Source organism: Schistocerca americana, chromosome 2 (assembly GCF_021461395.2).
Source record: "Schistocerca americana isolate TAMUIC-IGC-003095 chromosome 2, iqSchAmer2.1, whole genome shotgun sequence".
Lineage (NCBI taxonomy): Eukaryota > Metazoa > Arthropoda > Insecta > Orthoptera > Acrididae > Schistocerca > Schistocerca americana.
The window spans coordinates 3,413,634-3,441,504 of NC_060120.1; the positions used below are offsets into that span (position 1 = coordinate 3,413,634).

Below are 27,871 nucleotides of genomic sequence, written 5' to 3' on the forward strand. Positions count from 1 at the left end.
GTAATAGAGTAACGGTGCCCTTTGATCCCACTGGCGCCGCCGAATACTGAGATGTTCGTTATCTGACGGCGGACTGCCCGCGCTACCCGCCGCAAGTATCAATTCGCGACGGTCGAAGGCCGGCGTTACGTATCGGAAGGCGATAAGCGCTGCGCCGCAAGTCATGCCTCCGCGGCGGTAGTAGGGGTGAGGGGGAGGGGGAGGGGGAGGGGGGGATCTGGCGCCTTCATCTGGCGGAGGTCCGCAGCCGGCAGTCCAGTGAGTGAGCCGGTGGCCGCAGGACGCAGCCCAGCCCAGCCGCCATGGACGCCTCCAAGCGGAAGTCCAACCCGAACCCGCGCGCCACCGCCAACCCGCTGTCCGTGCTCACCTTCTGGTAAGCCGCCGCCGTGCAACAATCCACCTGGGACTGCCTCATCCGTGTCTCGATTCGAACGACGCTCGACCATCCGACTGAATCTGACGGTGCGCGGACTCTTCAGAGGGCAGGAAATTTACTGTGGCAATGCTGAGTCAGCGGTAGACACAGTAGGGCAGGCCTTCTACTCTCGTGAGTGCGCTCTCGACGCTGCGGCTGCCCCCACCACTGCGCTGTTCCGAGCGTGTGTGTGAATGAGGCGGCTGTAAGCTGAAGGCTTACACCAGCGGGAAACTTAGGAAAACGTGTTTGCATCGCAGTGCGACAACTTCTGAGTAGCGAATGTTGCGGCGTGCTTCTTTAAGTGGAAATTTATCGGCAGTGTTTATTTGCAACTTTTTATTTTTCTTGCAATGCAATGACTTTATTACTTAGTCAAATAAGTACCATAAACCGGGTACACTTTGACCGATTTTCAGATTCAAATGTGGTTATCAGGACTGTTTTTAACTTCTGTGATATTTATGTCAGTGAACATAGGTGTCTGTACGGAAGGATTACATACTAATTAGCACAAAATATTTTCTAAAATACAGAGGAAGTAATGGAAAAAAATGTAGGTGGTTAAAGTTAACATGGAATTCGGGATACATTGTCCAGCCTATATCTTCCACCACAACTGTCAGCTACCATTCCATTTGTGTTCAATATTTCAAAAACACAGAGGAACGTTGGCCGCCCAGAAACAAATACATTGATCCAAAGTTTTCTTAAGTGCTTTATTAAGCCTCATAAAAGAAATAACCTAGTACGGTACATAAAGCAGTGTGATCCATCATCAAAATTACAAATTTAATGAACGGTACTAAGATAGGCTACCACACAAGTAGCTCCAAATATAGCTACTTATAATACCTTCAATTTCATCCAGCTTAGACCTAAATCCCCGTTTCAAAACATCCACTGCAGTTAGAATTAAGGTTATCTTTTTCTTAATTTATCGGGACAACGTCTGCCACTTGTGTTCAAACAAACTTCATTCCTCGTTTCTGGTAATATTTGACGTTAAATGTTGTACCTGAATCAATGGCTAAACCACAACAGTTTGCAATGTGCGCACTATTTGACAGACATTTTTGTTTTTTAGTTGTAGATACATTAAGTATTACAAATGAGCCGTCGTGTGTACCCCTATGGATAATGTACGTTTCCGTTACTTCCATGCTGTCATTGGCATTAACTCTGTTTAATAAATTGTGTATCTCTAATCCTTGGGTAACACTGGTCGTTCATCAAAGTAAACCCGAGCAAGCACGCACATAATCTCAGAAATCGTAATATGGAGACAGATAAAAAATTCGTGGGTGGTCTGTTTTGAGAAATAATCGAGTAACGTACATGGTATACTTGAAATAAACCCTCGCTTTGCAGTTAAATAGTGGATCTCGCACACCCTCATTTTACTACATTTTTTTGTATACAATTATAAGTCGCAACACGTTCGCCTACTGTTGCACAAAAAACTCGGCCATTTAGCGTATACTGATGGGACTTTTACTACCAAACATAATATACTGAACATCGAACTGAAAACCAGCAGAGAGCTGTAAAACTTTTGGTGTCTGGGAGGTCAAAGTAACCATGGCGTCCAAACTATATCGGGCTTACGGTGTAAGCTAATGCGGTCAGTAGAACTGAAAAAGCATGAAATACACGCATTTAACATTAACTGGGGTTGTTTCCAATTTTGTACACATTTCGATTTTAAAATAATGCAGTACTAGCTGTTAACCCGTAGCTGCACTGTTTTGTGTGACAGTAAGTTAGCTACTATACGTGCAATAGCATCGGCTGCTCGCGTGTGTCTGCGTGTTGAGGTCAGCATAGCTCGTGATGTGCGCCCCCACTCTGCTCCCTGCCGTGTCCCAACGCACGATGCGTCAGCGCGAGCGATGTCGCCGCGGGGCAGTGCGTACAAGGGGGTGCGGCCATGTGTGTGCACTGTGCTAATGAAGTAGCCATATCAACAAGTAGTGTGAAGTATGGATTAAAATCATCGGAGACTGTACAGGCGTTGCATTCATTACTTTGAATCTTATCATGTAAAACATATCAACCAATAAAAGCATTTAGCAAACATCATAAAGATCAAAAGTTAAAGAGCAAACAGCTTTTCCAAATAGTAAATATTTGTCCCAAATTCGCGTAATATTCTTGAAATCAGTAAACCTCTTGTACTACACAATTTCTAAAGCAGCCTATGTTCTTCCACAGGTTTCAAGCTATCTCCGCACCAAATTTCATCGAAATCGATTTTGTGGAAGTATGGACAAAATTTCGAATTAAGATATCTTTTTTTTCGTGATACTATTTTTATGAAATGAAGCCTGTACGGTGCTCGTAGCTATTCTTTGAGTTACCTGTGGTGACCCCATGAAAAATGATCTAGCAGCTTTGTAGATTAGCATGTTCAAACACGAAAACGCACAATACAACGGTTTCGAATAAAAGATTAAATATTGATATCTGTTTTTCGTTATCCGATTTTTGCGAAATGAAGCCCGTGCGGTGTCCTGATCTGAGCTGAAGTTACCAGTGTAAACTCCAAGAAAATTCAGCCGCTAGTTTGGGAGAATAGGGTGTGCGCTCGGAGCGCCAGGCAGGGCCGCTGCCCAAGTGATGTTGTGTCCAGGCAGGCCTGTTGCAGCGTACAGGTACAGGCCTTGACCGAGTACTGGACACCGGAAGACGTTCTCAGAAGCAACGGGAGGTTGACACGGTGCAACTAGAAGTATATTTTCAGTATCACAAAAGCTCTCAGTCTGATACAGAGACGCTCAGACGTTGCCTCGCTATCTACAAAGGAAGCACTTGCTGGCGGCCACAGAGCGTGCGATGCTTACACTTTCCCGCTTCCAGCGACAAAAATGGTTCAAATGGATCTGAGCACTATGGGACTCAACTGCTGTGGTCATCAGTCCCCTAGAACTTAGAACTACTTAAACCTAACTAACCTAAGGACATCACACACATCCATACCCGAGGCAGGATTCGAACCTGCGACCGTAGCGGTCGTGCGGTTCCAACTGTAGCGCCTTTAACCAGCGACACTACTGGCGATTTCAGGAAACACGTGTTTGTTGCGGTCGACTCTCGCTGGGCGTCGCGGAACGTACGTGCAACGTCAAGAACGCTCGGAAACGATGGTCTGACTGACATTGACGGTGGCAGCTCTTCTAACATCCTCAAGTTGGCGTGATTTTCGTCGCATACACTCACGTTAAATCAGACCATTTTGTGTCTCATTAAGCTTTGTTTTATTCATTGCTATTTTTCGTGGCAGATTACGGAGGTTGCATCAGGATTTAATGCTTTGTTGATTTCGGTTTTACGGTACCTGGACAAAGGAAAAGTAAAACATTAGGAATGGGAAAAACCGAACGGGTAAATCAGCACCGCTATTTTAGCTCTGAATAACCAGTATTTTTCGGTATTTGTTTGCTCTAGGGTTAAACTAGGTGCTTCCATTTTTTGCTAATAACTAAAAAGTGGTTTTTTTTTTTTTTGAAAATGGACCTTCTTTTAAGAAGGAGTAATTTTTATTCGTAAAATTTGTATTGTTTTGAAATTCTGCGATTTTATAGCAAATGGAAGAAGCGATCAGTTCTATTTTAATAACAATGCCGACAGAAACGAGCAACAAAGATGTGGCATAAGATTTGGTGCAGCATTGCTGAGCCAGTGATGTACGTTCATCGTGTGCCGTGGCGTAACAGACGCTACGTGTGCATGTGCAGTGTCCAAGTCTCTGCCGATGTTGTCTGTGTGGTAGTTTCTCTCTGTCGTCACAGCTGTATTACGGTCTGGAAGTAGTTTACAGAATGCGGTATCATTGAAGTACAGTGCTCCATTTTCCTCAAAAGATTAAAAACGGGAGGAGCCGCAACAAACTTGCGACATAATGTAAGGAAAAACTTAAAACGTAACAGGTCATTCACAGTTTACAATAAAAATAGAGTGCAGCTGACCTGGTGCCTGTGTCTACATAACGTGCATTTATCTGCTTTTAACGCTTTGGGCCGGCCGGAGTGGCCGAGCGGTTCTAGACGCTGCAGTCCCGTAGCGCGCGACCGCTACGTCGCAGGTTCGAATCCCGCCTCGGGCATGGATGTGTGTGATGTCCTTAGGTTAGTTAGGTTTTAAGTAGTTCTAAGTTCTAGGGGACTGTGACGTCAGAAGTTAAGTCCCATAGTGCTCAGAGCCATTTTTTAACGCTTTGGAACGGACAAATTAACATGAGAAACATTCTTCTGCCTCATTTTTCACCCTGAGTACTCGTACTGTCCAGATAGTGGCACGTTTCCGCGATTACAACGTGATTTTTGAACAAAGTTTCAAAAAATTAAAATCGGTAGGAGATACTGGTGGTTTCTGTAGTAGTCAATCGCTTACCACTTTTTGAGAAAAGCAGAGAACAGTGGACGGATTAACTTTTTTTTATTTGCCTATTTAATTCAGTATTTTGACTCTATTTATCTTGAAATTGAGGGAGTCAAAAATTTTTAATACTTGTTCGATTTCTACGTTTATACAGCAAAATTGTGGGAATAAAAACCGAAAATCGCTTATTTCAGAAACTGGTTATTTTGTGCTGTTTGAACTGTCCGGTTAAACTGGTGTTGGAAGAACCGCTATAACTGAAAAAGCGGCAACCACCATGCAAACAACGCAGTGCCTAAATAAAAGTACAAAATATGAGTTTTACAATGAAAATTTTTTCAACAGTGAAACAGTCTGCTCTGTCGAGAAAGAAACCTTTTTGACTTTATTTGGAACTTAGAAAGAAAGAAAAACACAAAGGATAAAGCAACAGGTGATATGTAAACCGGCGGGCGCTCCCTCACAGCTTCACGTTCGCTGTACTGTGATGCGTGACAACACGTCTCGTTCACGTTCCCTGTAGTGTGAATAGACTAGCGCCAGCACCAGTTAACGATGCAGTGGCGCCCACTGAGGATTTTAAGTAGGGACTACATAGAGTACCAGTGCGCAACAGGAGTGGTGCATTGTCTAGGCGAGAGAACACGCCACGTGTTTCCTACAGACACGGCTCTGCTACGAGATGGATAACTAGCGCATCCCAGAGTGCGAGGGAAATGATGCGGCACTGTGATACATACTCCAAAGTTCAAGTAGGCAGGACAGTACGATTCTTGTGGGCAAAACGTCTAAATTCCACACAGATTCGCCGTGAAATTTTGGCGGTATATTGACCAAACGCAATGTCGCGTCCAACTGCAGTGAAACGGAGCCAACAATGTATTGACCAGGGCCACCGGACAGACGTGCGCGGTGCCGACAATGAAGTCCAGACCTCGCAACACGCGAGGTCAAGGTCAAGGAACCCGACAACGGCCGAAACAATGGTGACCGATGACGTCATTGGTGGAGGATGACACGGCGGTCGTTTGGACCCCATTGGCCCATCAGGGCCACGACGCGAATCTTCACCTTTTTACCTGACATAATAACACGTAATTTACTTTTTGATGTCCCCTTGTACTTAAGGCGTACCATGAAAGCGAAAAGAGAAACCAGCTACGTGTTCCTAGAAGTGTTCTGTTTCTACACTGCCGATGCATCATCCTCCACACAATATAGTTCTCGTCCACAAGATCAGTTTTTAAAATCAGTACAAGAGCATACTTAATCTGTTATGAGCTTTCTGCCTCATTAAAAGTGCATAATAAAATTGAACCTTCAACAAGCAAGCTTTTCTTCTACGACTCCTATCTACGGAGTTGCTTTCTGCCCATTATGATTTCAATTTCACTCTACTGCACATTTCAACTAAACATCTACGTACTACTCTATCCCCTGGTACACCAACTTTTCCCTATATCTAGTTTTGCAGTAAAGGTAGTTGCGTCTAATTTTCTGTAAACAATAAAATTACTTTGTCGTGTCCTATCGCAGCTTTTACTTTCCGAACACAGGCTTAATATTTTAAAGAGCTTCGCTGCGAAAATATTTTCGCGATCGAGTCCATTTACGGTTAAAATCACGTCGCTCTAGATTACAGCGCCGCGAAAATATTGTCCTGGCAATCAATGAAGCAAACAACACCAAAGTATCCGATAACTGGATACAACAAGATTGGAACGTTCATTGGGACCAGGATACTGTTCTGGATGTTAGATAGAACTGTAGCTTAGTTTACTATATATACTGTTTCGGTTCAGACACATCCTAATTCCTTTCCCTCTCCAATTTCTCCTTTATATTTGTTGTACCTGCCAAATGATTAAAAGCGCGTGTAGATTTTGCTAACGCTATTCGTCTATAGTAGTTTGAGAAAGTGTTAATAAAAAAAGCATGTTTTTTGTGATAAAACTGGAATCATTTGTATATTATGATATACACATATTTGAAACCGTCTGTTTAAGCCCATCATGTTACGCTAAAATTTAACATAGGGTTCCATTTAAAGAAACAAAAGATGGCCTCATATCTCTGTAATAAAACATAGCACAAACATGAAATGTGATGTATTCAACTGGCCCCTTGCCCTGCAATTCACTGTCCAAACGGCATCCTTATATCTACGCCGGTTGGGGAGATACAAAGGGTGTTATGACTCGGCTTCCTCACCCTGTATAGTCGCGTGGGACCGTTGAGGTCCGGCGCGGTGCTGAGTATGACTCTCCTGAATCCACCGATTCTAGATGCGCGTGACAGTCGTGGAAACCTAAGACCGTAGTTATAACAAAGTAAACGTCCTTTACTTGCTGTCCTTTCTCGTGTTTCGATTTTAATGACCAGTAATATAGATTTTCCACGGTTTGTCAAAAATAGTTCGGCCGAATAGTGCGACGACTGGTCCGGCAAGGCCCGGCCTAATTTTTCGATGGCACTTCTAACAAGTCTTCCTTCCTATAATAGCTTCCCGTGTCTCAAAACGCCGGTAACAAAGAAATATACGCTACGCACGAGTGTAGTCTGTTGTCGGTTCCCCCTTCCCAGTTCAGCGCGCATCGGCCGCAGCAGAGGGTCACGACACCACGTTGCAGACCCCCAGCCCCCTCCAGCGCTCACGGCGACATGTGAATCGGGTCCTTCCCGCCGCGGCGTACAGGTGTCCTCCAAGGCCGCGCAGTGAGGTGTGCAAAGCGGCAGCAGGAAGTGACCACTGCCCGCTACCTACTAGATACGACGCAGCGGCAGTTAGGACCGTACGTGACGCGTGTTTTGTTCAAACCTCGGCAGCCGATTTGGTGTCAAGCACCTAACACGATAGGTTCACGATACCGTGAAGCGCGACGAAATTATTGAGGGTTTAGAGTGAGACAGCTGCATAACTGCAACTAGTGAATGCTACGCGTTAAAAAGCCAGTCAGCGATTGGTGACTGGTACTCACAACAGCGCCTTGTTCTTGCCCCACACGTCATCAAGGGTATACACATAATTTTATTCTACATAAGTTTATAAGACGAATAGCTGTATCACACATGGCCCATTTTGTTACACATTTCAACTTCTGGTCTGAAGATAATCGCTTAGACGGAAAACGGTCACCAGAATTAATCCATACGTATTATGAAAATGGATATATTGTATGTATATATGTGTATTTTCCACATCTCCTCCTAAGCCACTGGACCGATTTCAACCAAACTTGATACACATTTCCCATGCCTTCAGACAACAATCACTTTGAGGGTAGGAACCACCTACTTACCGTAGTTCAGGAGGTATACCATCATTAACAACGAGATGCGTGAAAAACTGCCGCATCATGCATGACGTTCACATTTATTGCTTTTGTGCCACTAACTCTGTTCGCAGTCCATTTCGCAGACAGTATCCACTTTGCCGCTAATGTACCTACAAAATTATATCCTGGTACCACTCATAGTTCAGCAGATATGCCGTCATAAACAATTAGAAGCGTCAAAAACTGGCGCATTATGGAGGGAGGTTAAATTTACCACTTATTTGCTACTAATTCTATTCGTTACACATTTTGCAGACAGTATCCACATATACCTCTCAATTTACCTGCAAAATGATATAGTTATATAACACATAAATCGGGAGATATGACGAAACAAACAGTAAAATGCATGAAAACCTGCCGCATTATGCATGACGTTTAAATTTATTATTTCTTTGCTACTAACGCTATTCGCAGCATATTTCGCATACATTATTGACATATACTGCTCACTGAGCCTACACAAATACATCATTGTACGACACATAATTCAAGAGATATGACGTCATAAACATTTAATCGCGTGAAAAATTGTCGCATCATGCACGGAGTTCGAACACATGTATCCTTTAATTCTAAGACACTCCTACAGTCGACTCAAGGAATACCTTTGACTCCTGGCAGCGATTTTGACAGTTTTCAACTGCGAACAGCGGACGGCTGCAGGCAAAAACGAGCTACACAGCTATGCGTAGGCGTTGCCATAGAAACGTGCAAATTCGCGTTGTAGACACGAAGCAGCTGCGACCAGCGTACACAAACTGTCCGTGATATTGTACTTTTACATTTGTGCATTATACATATTTCTTTGTACGACTGTTTCATAATTTCAAAGGTATTTTCACTAATACATGGAAAGAAATTTTTTGTCACTTACACTACAAGCACAATTCATTTTTTTGTTTCTGTCTGTAATAGAAAATTGACTCAATGAAGACGTGGGAAATGCCGGGTTTGTCAGTTACTAAATACGTAATTATTGCGCTCGAAACTGTCTTTTTTCTTATACTACACTCCTGGAAATGGAAAAAAGAACACATTGACACCGGTGTGTCAGACCCACCATACTTGCTCCGGACACTGCGAGAGGGCTGTACAAGCAATGATCACACGCACGGCACAGCGGACACACCAGGAACCGCGGTGTTGGCCGTCGAATGGCGCTAGCTGCGCAGCATTTGTGCACCGCCGCCGTCAGTGTCAGCCAGTTTGCCGTGGTATACGGAGCTCCATCGCAGTCTTTAACACTGGTAGCATGCCGCGACAGCGTGGACGTGAACCGTATGTGCAGTTGACGGACTTTGAGCGAGGGCGTATAGTGGGCCTGCGGGAGGCCGGGTGGACGTACCGCCGAATTGCTCAACACGTGGGGCGTGAGGTCTCCACAGTACATCGATGTTGTCGCCAGTGGTCGGCGGAAGGTGCACGTGCCCGTCGACCTGGGACCGGACCGCAGCGACGCACGGATGCACGCCAAGACCGTAGGATCCTACGCAGTGCCGTAGGGGACCGCACCGCCACTTCCCAAGAAATTAGGGACACTGTTGCTCCTGGGGTATCGGCGAGGACCATTCGCAACCGTCTCCATGAAGCTGGGCTACGGTCCCGCACACCGTTAGGCGTCTTCCGCTCACGCCCCAACATCGTGCAGCCCGCCTCCAGTGGTGTCGCGACAGGCGTGAATGGAGGGACGAATGGAGACGTGTCGTCTTCAGCGATGAGAGTCGCTTCTGCCTTGGTGCCAATGATGGTGGTATGCGTGTTTGGCGCCGTGCAGGTGAGCGCCACAATCAGGACTGCATACGACCGAGGCACACAGGGCCAACACCCGGCATCATGGTGTGGGGAGCGATCTCCTACACTGGCCGTACACCACTGGTGATCGTCGAGGGGACACTGAATAGTGCACGGTACATCCAAACCGTCATCGAACCCATCGTTCTACCATTCCTAGACCGGCAAGGGAACTTGCTGTTCCAACAGGACAATGCACGTCCGCATGTATCCCGTGCCACCCAACGTGCTGTAGAAGGTGTAAGTCAACTACACTGGCCAGCAAGACCTCCGGATCTGTCCCCCATTGAGCATGTTTGGGACTGGATGAAGCGTCGTCTCACGCGGTCTGCACGTCCAGCACGAACGCTGGTCCAACTGAGGCGCCAGGTGGAAATGGCATGGCAAGCCGTTCCACAGGACTACATCCAGCATCTCTACGATCGTCTCCATGGGAGAATAGCAGCCTGCATTGCTGCGAAAGGTGGATATACACTGTACTAGTGCCGACATTGTGCATGCTCTGTTGCCTGTGTGTATGTGCCTGTGGTTCTGTCAGTGTGATCATGTGATGTATCTGACCCCAGGAATGTGTCAATAAAGTTTCCCCTTCCTGGGACAATGAATTCACTGTGTTCTTATTTCAATTTCCAGAAGTGTACTAAATACGATCGGTGTGCTTCTGCTATGACATCAGAAATTATAATATGTCATTCAAGTTCCTACATATTAATCGTTGTAAAGGTAAGTGCATTTTTACGCACGCACATAACACGAGCGAGGAGTATGAAAGTTTAATTGCGTGCTCTAACCCGCACAAGTGAGTAAGAGTAAGCTTTCAGTCAGCCAAGAATTCGCACGCAATGCTCATAGCCATAGCGTCCTACAGTTGTTATGTCACCGTTCTTCATGTTTATCACTCTTTGTCCATTCGTCATCAAAATCACATCCGCACCCTGGGCAAAACCATTTTGACTGCGGAATAAGTTTTTACAGGACGAATTTTTTTCCTACGACGTCTCGTTTTAGTTTTCTCTCTTCGCTTCGGTATTAATTCTCATCATTATCCTTCTGTTTCTGTTCGAGAGCATTTTTCAGCGGTGATAAGAAGGCGGTTTCCAATTTTTTGGGTCCTACATTTCCTTCTGTCACCTTTCGACAGATTCGGCAGCGGTCAGAACTCATAAATGGCCGTATGCGCTTCCACGCTGACGGCACTGAATTCAGGCACTGCCGTAGTTTCCTGACTGGATTCCCTTCATTCGACCAATGTCCCCAGCTGTGTTTTGTACTTGATGATCTGGACTGCAGTTTTGTGTCGTGCCGTTACCCGAGAAGGAAGAAACTCCTCCACCGAGTAAATATTAGGCATGCTTTTACTATCTCCCATACTGTTGCTGTCCGGTAGTAGGCACTTCTGATGAACTGCCGCAATCATGAGTACCCTTGCTCGAAAGTTCACTAGATGACAAGTGCATAGTTAGATCCCAACACATGACAGTCTGTTGCTACTGCGTTGACAAGGGAGGATACTACGTAGATTTAATAGCTAATACAATAAATTAAACTGCAGTGACTGCCTGGTTGAAACCGCTTTATGTACGAATTGCGTATGTCACCTTAGAGTCTAACAAAAAAAGGAGCTATAGTAAATGTCTGCTCTTTATGCCACTGTGCACTGCTACAATGGCTAGCCAATGTCTGTATCCCTCCAAGTGCAGCCAACAAAGGAAGCTTAGCCATTACGCACATGTAGACGACGCACATTCTTGACCGAACTTCCCTTCATTTTGTGGACTCCGAACCACGTGGCAACATGATATTTTTCACGTGCAACATGATATTTTTCACTTGTATGATTAATTATCAGAGGTGACAGAAGAGATAAGTGGCGGAAGAAAACCCGTGGAGCGATTGAGAATTGATCTCGTACCTTTGCATTCATAGTTTCAAAATTACCAAATTAGTCGCCGATTCACACAAAGTAGTGCAGCTGAAATAAGACATTTTTCATCAAGATATCTCATATTCTACAGTGATTATGCTAAAGAACTTGCCCCCTTTCTATCAGCAATTTATCGTAGATCGCTGGAAGAACGTAAAGTACCTAGCGACTGGAAGAAAGCGCAGGTCGTTCCCATTTTCAAGAAGGGTCATAAATCAGATGCGAATAATTATAGGCCTATTTCGCTTACGTCAATCTGTTGTAGAATAATGGAACATGTTTTGTGTTCTCGTATTATGACGTTCTTAGATAATACAAATCTCCTTCATCATAACCAACATGGATTCCGCAAACAGAGATCATGTGAAACTCAGCTCGCCCTATTTGTCCAAGAAATTCACAGTGCCGTAGACACTGGCGAGCAGATTGATGCCGTATTCCTGGACTTCAGGAAGGCATTTGATACGGTTCCGCACTTACGTTTAGTGAAAAAAATACGAGCTTACGGAATATCGGACCAGGTTTGTGATTGGATTCAGGATTTCCTAGAAGAAAGAACACAACATGTCATTCTTAACGGTTCAAAATCTGCAGATGTAGAGGTAATTTCGGGAGTACCGCAGGGAAGCGTGATAGGACCTTTATTGTTTACAATATACATAAATGACTTAGTTGACAACATCGGTAGCTCCGTGAGGCTATTTGCAGATGACACGGTTGTCTACAAGAAAGTAGCAACATCAGAAGACTCGTACGTACTCCAGGAGGACCTGCAGAGGATTAATGCATGGTGCGACAGCTGGCAGCTTTCCCTAAACGTAGATAAATGTAATATAATGCGCATACATAGGGGCAGAAATCCATTCCAGTACGATTATGCCATAGGTGGTAAATCATTGGAAGCGGTAACGACCGTAAAATACTTAGGAGTTACTATCCGGAGCGATCTGAAGTGGAATGATCACATAAAACAAATAGTGGGAAAAGCAGGCGCCAGGTTGAGATTCATAGGAAGAATTCTAAGAAAATGTGACTCATCGACGAAAGAAGTAGCTTACAAAACGCTTGTTCGTCCGATTCTTGAGTATTGCTCATCAGTATGGGACCCTTACCAGGTTGGATTAATAGAAGAGATAGACATGATCCAGCGAAAAGCAGCGCGATTCGTCATGGGGACATTTAGTCAGCGCGAGAGCGTTACGGAGATGCTCAACAAGCTCCAGTGGCGGACACTTCAAGAAAGGCGTTACGCAATACGGAGAGGTTTATTATCGAAATTACGAGAGAGCACATTCCGGGAAGAGATGGGCAACATATTACTACCGCCCACATATATCTCGCGTAATGATCACAACGAAAAGATCCGAGAAATTAGAGCAAATACGGAGACTTACAAGCAGTCGTTCTTTCCACGCACAATTCGTGAATGGAACAGGGAAGGCTCTGAGCACTATGGGACTCAACTGCTGAGGTCATTAGTCCCCTAGAACTTAGAACTAGTTAAACCTAACTAACCTAAGGACATCACAAACATCCATGCCCGAGGCAGGATTCGAACCTGCGACCGTAGCGGTCTTGCGGTTCCAGACTGCAGCGCCTTTAACCGCACGGCCACTTCGGCCGGCGGAACAGGGAAGGGGGGATCAGATAGTGGTACAATAAGTACCCTCCGCCACACACCGTAAGGTGGCTCGCGGAGTATAGATGTAGATGTAGATTGATATCCGGTTTGTTAGGAAGTCAGCTTATCGTGACTGCCAATTTCTAGGGCGTCCTGTCAGCATAATTGTTTCAAATGGCTCTGGGCACTATGGGACCCAACATCCGAGGTCATCAGTCCTCTAGAACTTAGAACTACTTAAACCTAACTAACCTAAGGACATCACACACATCCATGCCCGAGGAAGGATTCGAACCTGCGACCGTAGCAGTCGCGCGGTTCCGGACTGAGGCGCCTAGAACCGCTTGGCCACCGCGGCCGGCTGTCAGCATAATTGCCACGTGTTTCTCACTCTTCGTTTTTAATCGCCTGTACCTGGGAAGATGTGTTGTGCAACGTCCAGAGGTTTGGTCGCTCCAAGCAAGATACAACTGTGTAGTGTTTAGTTTGGTAATGGCTCGTAGAACGTTCTGGACGAACGCTCACAGTTTATCAGTAAGTTGTGTTTGATAGAAACCACTATTTACAACAGTCGAATTTTTCGATAACGTCAAAGCTTGCCATTTTCTTGGTATGACGCTAAAAAGTGAAGCATGGTAGCAAGCAAAGCATGTCAGAATCATGGAGTCACTTAATTCGTATGTTAATGAACAACCTACTGCGATAAGATAAGCTGAAAATGGATAAGCTGATAAGCTAAGTGGTCCTTTCAAGACATCAACTTGACAGCTACTACTTTCAACGGAGCAACACGCTAGTAAAAGAAAACCTTGCTAACCTGTCATCTGAGGGGGGGCTTCAGAACGCATGGGTACTACACCTAAGACCGTCCTCATACATTTGTGTTTAGCTCGCAAACCACACAGTTTCTTTGTGACAACGGACGCGCGTAAAATAGCTGCGAGGGCTTTGTTAACGGCGGTCGAAGAGCAGCGGAGAAAATCGTGAGGCAGAATCCGGAATTTTCCATGACCTGAACAGTGCTTTGCTGGTAGAGGAAGACTTCATAGTGCTGTACAAGTATCTGAGATACGTACTGCTAGAAGTTATTCGTTATCTCAACTGAATTTTCCTCCTATTTTCGATTTTAAAGTAATATATTTAAAGTACAGCGTGTAATGTAAGTTTTTACATGTATGCGTATTCAAATGGGTCAAGTGGCTCTGAGCACTATGGGACTGTGCGTCCGGTCAGGCGCAAATTCGCAACTTCCCACTCACCTCACGCGGCGAGCCCCATCAATTCTCCCCCTACTCGTATCTTTCTGATTCTCGTAGGAGTTCGTGCATTGGCTTAACATCTGAATTGAAATTTTTTCATCAAACAGTCGTCGCGCCTACAGAATTATAGATACGATTGGTGTCTGTTCTGCCGAACATGCCGTCATTTGCCCGATGCGGCCTTTCCTTCTTCTAGATACGTTCGGCAGAATTCCCTGTTTCATACAGATAAATACCTCCCGAAGATTCCGATCGATAAGGGTGAAAACTTGAACTAACTGATGGTTTGAAGTATGGAATGTAATTAGCGTGGTGGAAATGATTTTGAAACAATCAAATATTCACTATCCTCTTGCCATGTCAAATGAGACTACAAACCGGAACTTCCGACTGTTATCTCCATTTTAGTAGGGAGTAACAAACAATCGTTGATGGCTGCTATGGTAGCCTTTTAGAAGCAATAAACTGAATGTGACTGGATGTCCTACCTCGTCGTGACGTCATGCTGACAAGACTTCAACTGTGTCTGCCATGGAGGACGCTAGTGGAACCGCCGCTCCCATTGGGACGTAAGGAACGCGGCAAATTTCCCTGTAGTCCATCCGTATCAAAAACCGGCTTCTGTGCACCACTCAGAGGTAGCGAGGGCACTGGTTGACCAAAGGCAGGCCACGGAAGCGGTCACAACAATCAGTCACTCCTGACTAAGACGTGGAAGGTAATTGCCAGAAGATCGAGATTGTTATTCTTATTTAATGCGTAAGAAAATCTAGAATATTTCACGCAATGATACAGCTCTAGATACTGAAAATGGAAGACCTCTTCTATTATCATGTTATTGATGACTGTCTTAGTCCTTATTGAGCACTTACCTAAAAATGCCAATTTTTATTTTTATTTTTGATATCTCTAGATTGTAATTTAGGCTTATATTGTTTAATCTGTGTACCGCTATTTGTAGTTATTCTTCATTGTGCTGTATAATTACCAAGTCGTTTTCGAAATGCATTGTATTTAGAAATTTGTCTCTCCTAATTCTTATACCTTGAACTATTCTGTCCATCATCCATCCCCTGACCAGGTTGTCGATGTAGATGTTGAAAAATGTTGGTGACACACTACAGCCTCGCCTTACCCCCTGGTTTATCTCCATTTCTGACGTCAGAACATTGCCAGTGTCTATTCTTATTTTGGTGTTTTTGTGTAAACCTTGGAATACTTTTATCAGGTGTCTGGGGAAACCGCTTTTCTCCATTGATCATAGCTTTACTGTGTCCTTCATAAATGTGTCCCCAAACTGAATTCTCGTCTTTTCTGTATAATTTGTTTCAGAGTGAAAAAATCGTCGATACAAAATCTTCCTTACTACAGACCCTGCTTGCCGTTCTAGCGAAATCGAGTCAGAGATGTTTTGAAGCCTTTCATCAATTATTTTGCTGTAGTTTTGTAAGAAGCGTTCGGAAGACTTGAAAGTTGTTAGTTTTAGCTATCAAATTACAGGAGTAATTATTATTAGTCCGGCCAAAGACCTACGGAGATGTGAAAAGCTCCACATCTGACAATATCATCGTTATCTATACTTTTCGTTAAAATTGCAAGGAAATCTAGTGAAACATTAATATCTTTATAATAAAATTTGATATGCAGCCGTTTTTCTGGAATCTCCTACTATCGGACATGTCGGTCTTCTGATAGAGAAGAGAAACAGAAATTAATTACTCTTGCTACAAATAATGAAATATCAATCCTCCAGTATCTGATTGCGAATTTTAAAATATTCTCCTAACAGTTGTACTGCAATGTTCATGTACGCAACAGACAACATACCTCGTCTTGGCGCTGCGCATGCGTGATCAGCAGCATGGTAAAATAATTCAAAGGAAATACCGCAATCCATGCAGAGTGCAATGTATGGTTACAACTGCTGATGCAACTACTCCTATCGTTTTATATAGAAATTGAATGATCAGGAGGGGTTTGGTCAGCAAGCCTTGAAGCGGTGTAAAAAATATGAGAGGAACCAACAAAAACTTTTAATTTACTATATTCTGAAAATGAAGATTCATATATATTGACAAACTTTACTCATCCCTTACTTTCTTTGAACAGTTTGAAAACTTTAATTATTGCACAATGTCCTTAATCACTAATTACGTATTGCTCACAACAAAAAATACGAATATTGCTCTCAGCGTATGCATACACAAATCTGACAGAATCCCTCCAGTGCAAGCTACAACTACGTGCAGCAAAAAAGGCAAATTACCAAAAAATCCTCGATTAATACCAAAATCTCCTCCGGAACCACTAGCACGGTCAGCGCAGGCTGCGACCTCTCCTAGAAATGTTCCACCGTACATTATCAGCTCTAAATTAATTCCATCTAATTCAGGTCCTTTTTTATTTTTTGTTTCCTTGAATGCCTGTTTTCATTTTGTCAAATCTATTAGATCTGTCCCTTCCTCTGCTTTCTGTTCCGTTGGGTCTTCTGTGTCACATCTGCGGTATCTACGATGTGACACAACTATTGAAGAAGAAATAGTCATAAATAAGAAAATTAACACCTATTAACGCATACGCTGCGCGATATGAAGAACACTGAAGGGTAGAAGAGAAACCCAAATGAAATTTTATGAAGTCAAGGCATTACCCACAGTACTACATGGAGCAGAAAGTTGGTTATTAAGATCAAAAGGCCTAAGATAACTTGGAACATCAGAAAGTAAGTCCCTTAGATGTGTAAAAGGCTGCGCAGGAGAAGACAGAATAAGAAATGAAGGACTGTACAAGAAGTGGGGGTACAGAAACTGAAAAAGTAACCTAACGAAAGTAGGATTGGAAAGAGCATATGTTGCGTATGTCGCTTCAGAGAACAGTTTGACAAGCTACGGAATACAATCCTACTGGAAGAAAGGGTTTGGGAAGGGCGAGGAAGAAATGGTGAGGCTGGAACAGGCCATGAGGCCTAATCCAGGACTGTCAGAAGAAGAAGAAGAAGAATGTTATATTCGCCGTTCCCACATGGTATTTTCTTGGAATTAGGAACAGTGTCACTCCCGTGAATATTACGCAATTATCCTGTTTGTTTGCAACAGCATCAGAATTTGGAAAAAAGCCAGCATCCACGCAAACCAGTGTGTAAAACAGCCTGGCAGGCTAGTGAGCTGCTAACCGGTATCCCGTGAGCCGCAGAAGCAAATCGCGTCAGTATGTTTTGCTATATCTACGAGATATGTACGTCAAATGCAGTTCTAATACAGAGCTGAGTCACTTCTGAAGAAACTTTCCAGTTCGATATATTCCGCCTATGAGTCGACTAAATGTTACTGACACGAAAATTGCGCACCAAACACCAGCATTATGTAACGGTTGTTCAACGTACTGACAACGATTCTATGATACATACTGACACGTGTCCTGTGACTTTTCATTGCTAAACAATTTGAATGTCTTGTCTGAAGAAGTGAAAAGCTGAGGATCCAAATCTCCTGATATATCTTCGTTCAGAAAACAACCAGTAGAACAGACCACTTGCAAGGCTAAGGATACTGTTAGATGCATACAGGCTGTAGGAAAGTTACAGGGATGTTAGGAGGAAGGGGAAATAGCAGTGTGAGTATCAGAGCCCTGAAGAAAGATATTCGTAGTCGCCGATTTGCTTCGGGCAAAGACGTGCACTGTTGGACATAACATGGAGCCATAGGTAGGGTGACCAGATGCAATTGCTTAAAAAGGAGGACAAACAGCTTCAAAAAGGAGGGCAAAGGAAGAAAAAAGAGGACGCATCAAACGGATCAATTGCAAATGCGGGTACCACCTGTCAGATTTGGCCAAGTCACATGACTGCCGGGAATTACCGGTAAAACTAGTAGTTAATTGTTACTGATGGGTCAGTTGGTGGTTAACTGAGCAATATAATAAAAAATTAAAAACAATGATTGTGGTGAGAGTGTGGCGTCAATTGTTTTGTTATGTCAACAACACGGAATTGTTTACAAAGCGAAAAACCTAAAACCATTCACTTTCCGTCATTCGACGCACCGCTACCAACATCTACAATTCAACCAGCAACTGACGACATGTAAACTGCACTTTAATGTTCCGAATACAAATAAACTGAATGACTATGAAACAATGAAATAAAACCATGACAGTTAATCTGTCGAGTTATTTCTTACCTTTATTGGCCACTGAGACGTACGTTCGAGCTCCACATATCCTAGATTCCGCCACAAATTCGTTTCTCCCTTTCTTGAAAGCCTGATATTTGCGGGAAAGGACATCAGAAAATGCACACTTTCGTTTAGGCAAAGACAAATATTTTACGTAACTCACTCGGTTAAAAATTACACTCACAAATCACACGTGCACTACAAGAAGCCAAGCCAATACAAAGCGAAGACACGGAACGAAAATTTTAAATAATCGATATTAGCATTCGCTTGTAGGTCGATCAACGATAACATGGCCGATCCTGGTGCCACCTGCTAACACCGCCTTCGTGCGTGTTTATCACTAAGTCTGTACCAATAGTTAAAGTATTTAAGAAAAGAGCAATAGAACGGGACGAATTGTAAATTTAACTGTATTACACTCAACTTTGCGAAAAAACCGGACACTGTAAAAATCCGTTCGGACCCCGGACAAAGAGCTAAAAAGGAGGACATGTCCGGATTAATCCGGACGTCTCGTCACCCAAGCCATAGGCAACTGCAAAGATTTTCCCATGATGCCACTGACTGCAACCAAACGATGTTGATGAGAAAGTTTTTTGCTGGGAGTTAACCTATCTTCTAGAACGTAATTTAGTTTTTCGCGATGTTTTCGCGCCTATTTTCGTATTTACTTACGTTTTCGTTTGGCAAGCACTTCCATTCTCCGCATCATGCTGATACGTTGTGATGCACACGTAACTATAACAAGTATTTTCCACAAATAACGTAGTAAAGCACTTTTCACTACACCAGAACACAGTGTGATTGTGGTTTGTTATGTGTCCCTGCCCAGTCAGTGTTCATTTGTTCACCAGAGAGTTCGGCGCCAAATTTGAATTTTATCTTTGTGTGTGTGTGTGTGTGTGTGTGTGTGTGTGTGTGTGTGCGTCTGTGTGTTTTTTCTGTGTGAGATAAAGGAGCATCCACCGTATTCCCACGATATGAGTCCGTGAGATTACCGCCTGTCAGGACATGCACTACAACAGAAGAGGAGACATCATCCAAGCCATAGGGCGGTCGTTGAGAGATCTCGACGTGGATGGACGCGTTGGCGGTGTACGGCGCCTTCTATCTCTGCTGGGGACACTGACTTCAGGTGCGGGGCGATTATATTGAGGGCATATAATACATAAACCATGTATGAATTATTATAACAGTACTGTCACCACTTTTAATCCAATCCATACACCACGCTTGTTAATTCGTGAATACGTTCGCAGATGTCGTTAATAGTTACGCCAATATAAAATCAGTCACCTTTCCTAAGGTTCAAATGGCTCTGAGCACTATAGGACTTAACTTCTGAGGTCATCAGTCCCCTAGAACTTAGAACTACTTAAACCTGACTAACCTAAGGACATCACACACATCCATGCCCGAGGCAGGATTCGAACGTGCGACCGTAGCAGTCGCGCGGTTCCGGACTGAAGCGCCTAGAACCGCTCGGCCACCGCGACCGGCCCTTTCCTATGGGACGGACTGTGTACTCTGTTTAATGTAGCCCAGATTCGCATTTATACGTTAGTAGATTGATAATGCCCACATGCACCGAAGTGAAAAAAAGTCATGGCATAGCAATATGCATACAGACAGATTGCAGCAGTATCGCGTACACAAGGTATAAAAGGGCAGTGCATTGGTAGAGGTCTCATTTGTACTCAGGTGACTCGTGTGATAGGGGGTCCGACTTGATGATGGCCACACGATGGCAGTTAACTGTCTTGGGCTAAACGCATGGGGCATTTCATTTCGGAAAACAAAACGGAATTCAATATTCCGAAATCCACAGTGTTAAGAATGTGCTGAGAATGCCAAATGCAGACATCACATCTCAACATGGGCAAAGCAGTGGCCAACAGGCCTCAGTTAATGACCGACAGCAGCAGTGTTTGTGTAGAGTTGTCAGTGCTGACAGACGAGTAACGCCGCCTGAAATAACCGCAGAAATCGACGTGGGACATGCGATAAACGTATACGATAGAACAGGGCGGCGAATGTTGACGTTAACGGGCTGTGGCAGCAGACGAGCGACGCGAGTGCCTTTGCTAGCACCGTGACATCGCCTGCAGCGACCATGTCGGTTGCACCCTCGACGACAGAAAAACCTTGGCCCGGCCAGATGAGTCCCGATCTCAGCTGATAGGAGGCTTCGAGTGTGGCGGAGCCCCACGCAACCGTGGACCTAAGTTGTCAGCGAGGCACTGTGCAAGCCGCTGGTGGCTCTGTAATGGTGTGGGCTGTGTTCAATGGAATGGACCGGCTCCTCTGGTCCAACTGAACCGATGATTGACTGGGAATAGTTGTGGTCGGCTACTTGGAGACCATATGCAGATGTTCGTGGATGGAATTTTTGTGGCCGACAATGCGCCATGTCACCGGGCCATAGTTGTTCTCAACTGGTTTGAAGGACATTTTGGACAATTCGAGCGAGTGATTTCGCCACCCAGATCGGCCGACATGAATCCCGTCGAATATTTGTGGGACACAGTCGACAAGTCTGTTCGAGCACAAAATCCTGCCCTGGCAGCACTTTTGCAGTTCTAGACGGCAATAGGGGCTGCACAGCTCAATGTTTCTGCAACGACTTGTTGAGTCCAGACTACGTCGAGTTGCTGCAGAAGGAGACCTAGCACGACATTAGGGGGTATCCGACGACTTTCGTCACCTCGGTGTAAACATTCTCAAAGCTGATGTCGAGGTGCAGCAACTGCCCAGCCTGCGGCAAGATGAAAGTGTAGCCGCGACACACGTGGCCTGTTCTCTATTCCGCTAGAGCGACGGCGGCAGGGCGTGCGTTCCCTGGAAGCCGGCGTAGTGGGTGGCCAAGGACGTGCGTCAGGCTAAAAATACACGCACGACTTCTCTCTATCCTGCCTTCTCAAATCCGCGACTGCGTGTGGTTCCAAACATAGACACCCTTCCTGCTAAAACGGCATACTTCATGTTGGCGGCTCACCCATCCACATCGCCGGGCGACATGGCGCACTTACTACGTCACTGGACGCGCAGTCACGAGGGGATTTCATATTCCCATCCAGCCATCCAGATTTAGATTTTACGTGGTTCTCCTAAATCATAAAAGGCAACCGCCAAGATGATTCCTTTGAAAAGTTTAAACTCCGTCCGCTGTCACCTGATCGTGAGCTAGTGGTTCAAATGGCTCTGAGCACTATGGGACTCAACTGCTGTGGTCATAAGTCCCCTAGAACTTAGAACTACTTAAACCTAACTAACCTAAGGACATCACACACATCCATGCCCGAGGCAGGATTCGAACCTGCGACCATAGCGGTCGTGCGGTTCCAGACTGTAGCGCCTTTAACCGCTCGGCCACTCCGGCTCGTGAGCTAGTGATCCGTCTTTTATGAACTTTGTAAGAAGGCTGTTTAGGTTTCTATGTTGGTAACGCCACGTAGCGCTCTGTATGAAAATCACTGACTGTGTTGTGTGCAGTCTGTAGCTGGTTGGCATTGTTGGAATATTCGCTTGTGTAGTGTTAGGCAGTTTGATGTGAACAGCGCGTAGCGTTGTGCAGCTGGAGGTGAGCCGCCAGCAGTGGTGGATGTGGAGAGAGAGATGCCAGAGTTTTGAGAACGGACGATCTGGACGTGTGTCCGCCACAAAAAGGAAATTTGTAAAGATGGATGTCATGAATTGATAGATGTATGTATGATGACTTTTGAACATTATTAAGGTAAATAAATTGTTTGTTCTCTATCAAAATCTTTAATTTGCTAACTATGCCTATCAGTAGTTAGTGCCTTCAGTAGTTAGAATCTTTTATTTAGCTGGCAGTATAGGCGCTCGCTGTATTGCAGTAGTTCGAGTAACGAAGATTTTTGTGCGGTAAGTAATTCCTGAAAGGTATAGGTTATTGTTAGTCAGGGCCATTCTTTTGTAGGGATTATTGAAAATCAGATTGCGTTGCGCTAAAAATATTGTGTCAGTTTAGTGATGATCAGAATAGGTAAAGAGAAAACTGTCTGAGTACGTTGAGTTTTGCTCAGCTGTATGAAAATCAAATAACGTAGAAGTTTTCCAGCACAGTCATTCCTAATTTTTCTAAGGGGACGTTTCAACTTCAGGTCAAGGAGCGTTCGACTGTCGTTGGGCATACGATTTTATGAATAAATGATACTGTTACCTACCTAGAACCTTCAATGACATGATTTCTTCCGCTTCGAACTCTAACCCTTAATGTTACAACACATTATCTATATTAATAAGCGATTATTCATAAACCCGGAATCTGGTATCACTTGCGGATTGCCTCTCTACTGGTTTCCAATATCAACAAAAATTTGAATTTCAGTATTTAGCGTAATCATCGACCGAGATTAAAAATTTTAAATGCTTTCATAATCTACTGGTTAAGAAGAACCGGGTGAGTATTACAGACGAACCATTTGCGCGTCTCACTGGATAGAGGAAGGTTCAAAGTTTTGACACAGCTACGCTATTGCTTGTTTGTACCAACATGGTGACTACGCCACAAGATAAAACATTTTGGTGTTGGAAATTTCGCGAAGTCGGCCCGTTGTTGAAGAGCAGCGTGCATTCCGCCGTCGAATCAGCAAGAAGCAGACTCAAAATTCTTGGAATACGGTCGCGTGTGGTAGGTAAAGAGCACTGGTCGGCCACACACGGCTGACGGAAATGTCTCGCGTGTCCGAGGTGCTTTCATACGGAGCCCTCGGAAGCCCAAAAGACGGGCAGGCCAGCAATTTCAACCTACTCAAACAACGGTGTGGCGTGTTCTGAAACGACGCCTGCATGAGAAGCCTTGTAAGTTGTAGTTACTGCAGCACCAATTGCGTCCGGGCGACCGTGACATAAGGTACAAACTTTGCTGTTTCTCAAGGACATGGCAGAGCACATTTTTGCCGTACGACTCGTCTTTTTGGACGAATCGACGTTTTATCTATCGGGTAAAATAAACCTCCGTAATTTAAGAATTTGGGGCTCACAAAATCCTGGCATCGTCATCGAACGTAAGGAGATGTATCGAAACAGAATGTGCTCGTTCACCAAGTTTATGGGCCTTTCTTTTTGGTGGAGGAAACCGTGGCAGGAAGATCATACCTGGACAAGCTGCAAAGTTCTTGTTTCCTCAACTTCACGAAGAGTCCAATGATTTCATCCCAAACCTTGGTCTCCGCCTGCAGTTTTCACCACCACCACCACCAAACCGACGATTCCTTCTTACCTTAGGATGTGTCCTATCAGCCCATCTCTTCTTTTAATCAAGTTGTGCCATGAATTTCATTTCTCCCATATTCTATTCAGCACCTCTTTATCAGTAATCTGATGTAATCATCCAGTTTTCGGAATCATCGTGTAATACTACATTTCAAATGCTTTTACTCTCTTTGTGTCTGAACTATGTATCGTTCTGGTGCCACTTCTGTACGAGGCAACTCTTCCTACAAACACCTTCAGAAAAGACGTTCTACCTTCTAAATTTATATTCAACATTAACAGATTAAGATAAATTTGTCAGAAACGCTTTTCTTGCTATTACCAGTCTTAGGTGGCTGTATTTCTTCCCACGAACTACCTTCCAGATTTTCTCCTTGGTTTTCTTTACTGCTTGCTCAGTGTAAAGATCGAATAACATCAGCGATAGCCTACAGCACTCTCTCATTCCCTTCTCAACTAATGCTTCTCCTTCATATCATTTGACTCTAGGTACTGCATGTGCTATCTGTACAAGTCAACATTTCGCTCGCTCTGTTGTATCTCTGCTACCTTCAGATTTCAGAGAACGTATTCCAGGCAACGTTGTCAAAAGCTTCCTCTAAATCGACAATTCCTATAAACAGATTTGCCTTCTTCAGTCTGATTTCTAAGATAAGTTGCGAGTATGGAATCCAAACTGATCTTCCCCGAGGTCGGCTTCAACCATTCTTTCCATTCTTCTGTAAATAATTCAAGTCAGTATTTTGCAGCCAAGGTTTGTTAAACTGATGGTTCCGTAATGTATGTACCAAAATAATTTACACTACAACAACACTATTTGCCTTGACCAAAATATTTTAGTGACTTTACTACAGCTTATTTTTCTTTGAAAAGGCGTAACCGTGAAGTGTAATACAGCCAATAAAATACCATGGTCAAGACAAATGGTGTTATTATAATGCAACTAAATAACCGCTACATCTCACAGAGCATTTATGCAACATACATCAGAAAAATATTGAACACACTCAACTTTCCGTTACGCCTAACAAATTAACTCATGGGGATACAACATTCTATATCTTACGACACGCACTAACAGTCATAAGCTCGTTTCAGTTATTGCAAGAAACTCCCGTTACCCAGAGGCAGATAACGAGAGGCCGACATCGCCGAGAATAATGTCAACAATGCCATTGCTCTCTGCAGCATCGGGCGGCGGTGTCATAGAGTGATGTTGTGCTCTGAGATGTGTGTGTTTCTGTGTTTCATACACAGTATTTGCTTGCTGGCTGTGAAGACATCATATTCGCCGGATTCCATGGGAACACCTGGGGACGTTTCCCCAGGACTGGACTCAGATTTTGGTCTACAGTAAGATGAGAGCGAAAGCTAACGAAAACCCTGTAAAGAGCAGCGTGCTTGCTAATCTCCGACACCAGATTGCACTCGGGCATTTTCTATATGATCATGTTGTTGTTGTTGTTGTTGTTGTGGTCTTCAGTCCTGAGACTGGTTTGATTCAGCTCTCCACGCTACTCTATCCTGTGCAAGCTTCTTCATCTCCCAGTAACTACTGCAACCTACATCCTTCTGAATCTGCTTAGTGTATTCATCTCTTGGTCTCCCTCTACGATTTTTACCCTCCACGCTGCCCTCCAATACTAAATTGGTGATCCCTTGATGCCTCAGAACATGCCCTACCAACCGATCCCTTCTTCTAGTCAAGTTGTGCCACAAACTTTTCTTCTCCCCAATCCTATTCAATACCTCCTCATTAGTTATGTGATCTACCCATCTAATCTTCAGCATTCTTCTTCTTCTGTAGCACCACATTTCAAAAGCTTCTATTCTCTTCCTGTCCAAACTATTTATCGCCCACGTTTCACTTCCATACATGGCTACACTCCATACAAATACTTTCAGAAACGACTTCCTGACACTTAAATCTATACTCGATGTTAACAAATTTCTCTTCTTCAGAAACGCTTTCCCTGCCATTGCCAGTCTACATTTTATATCCTCTCTACTTCGACCATCATCAGTCATTTTGCTCCCCAAATAGCAAAACTCCTTTACTACTTTAAGTGTCTCATTTCCTAATCTAATTCGCTCAGCATCACCAGACTTAATTCGACTGCAGTCCATTATCCTCGTTTTGCTTTTCTTTATATTCATCTTATGTCCTCCTTTCGAGACACTGTCCAGTCCGTTCAACTGCTCTTCCAAGTCCTTTGCTGTCTCTGAAAGAATTACAATGTCATCGGCAAACCTCAAAGTTTTTATTTCTTCTCCATGGATTCAATACCTACTCCAAATTTTTCTTTTGTTTCCTTCACTGCTTGCTCAATATACAGATTGAATAACATCGGGGAGAGGTTACAACCCTGTCTCACTCCCTTCCCAACCACTGTATGACCATAAGAGATTCATAACACACGAATACGTCAAGAAACCTGGTAACAATTATTTACTGTACTTTAGGAAGAATGGGAATAAATTTCTTCTTTTATGTAGGAGAACACTGTGCAAAGTATTCCCTGAAGGTCAAACACACTGTTCGTAGTGAGAGAGTATCAGCACACTAGCTTCTAACAAACTGAAATGCATTTTGAGAGAGTTTCGGCCACATTGTGTATTCCTCATCTCTGCAACCTCTCGGCAAGCATTAACATTTCCGTAAACTGACGCCCCATTACTGCACAAGTAGCCTAAACAGTCACTTATGTGATAAACACAAAACACATTAAGTTATCTACACAGTTATTCGTCATAATTCCTGTCGTATACTTACCAGGAGGTCTCATAACATCACACCAGTATGTCATAAGTTAATTCATGTCGTCACGATCTTACGAAATATTTAATTACCAATGTTTTTATGTTTAAAAGAAAGAATTGTCTTGCCAGGTTTGCTGTAGAGGGTCGTGTCGGACCACTGTGATTTGTGCGTGCTCGTTGCAAGTGATTGCGAAGTTAAATTGTGGAGTGTGCCTTGTTTCTGTTTGAATAAGGATCTGGGGAACTCACGGGCCGTCATCGACATTGCCTTTTGGAATCTATTACTAACACACGGTGGAGATCTCCGGGATAACTGGGGCACTGATTCACAATGTTATGTGATAGTGAACGATACGCCGACAATGCTCTCTTCTTTACAGACCAAGTTTTGTTATGTACAACCAACGACAACGCGTGAGTAACGCATGACCTAGACCACAACGGTGAGTCTGGGATAACAAAGCCGTTATTGAAGCTGACGCTGCCCCTCAGTTTATTTTGTTGGCTTACTCATATCTTATCTGTAGAGCACACATGTCATATTTGAGATTATCACGTCCCTGTTTATTACACCTATGGGTGAAGCATCGGCGCAAACTTACTGAACATCAACCTAACGCATATGTTACTCGTATGAAACACGTATTTCAATGCGTATCTCAAATGAGACTTACTCGTAATTGTTGTTATTGGCCGCTCAAAAAGAGAAATAAAGACTACGAAAGTAGGCTGTTTAGGTTTTTATGTTGGCAACGCCACGTAGCGCTCTGTATGAAAATCACTGGCTGCTTTGTGCAGCCTGTGGCTGGTTGGCATTGTTGGAATATTCGCTAGTGTAGTGTTGGGCAATTGGATGTGAACAGCGCGTAGCGTTGTGCAGTTGGAGGTGAGCCGCCAGCAGTGGTGGATGTGGAGAGAGAGATGCCAGAGTTTTGAGAACGGACGATCTGGACGTGTGTCCGCCACA

At 44.0% G+C, this 27,871-nt stretch overlaps 1 protein-coding gene across 1 annotated transcript in view; it reads left to right on the forward strand.

The window, feature by feature from the left end:
- Positions 1-270: 270 nt before the first annotated feature.
- LOC124594893 (ATP-binding cassette sub-family C member 4-like) overlaps positions 271-27,871 on the forward strand; it is a 162,642-nt gene continuing 135,041 nt past the window's right edge. The window contains exon 1 of the mRNA XM_047133366.1: positions 271-376. Coding sequence (XP_046989322.1) covers positions 303-376 — 74 coding nt within the window. The 5' untranslated portion in view covers positions 271-302. The remainder of the gene's footprint in view (positions 377-27,871) is intronic.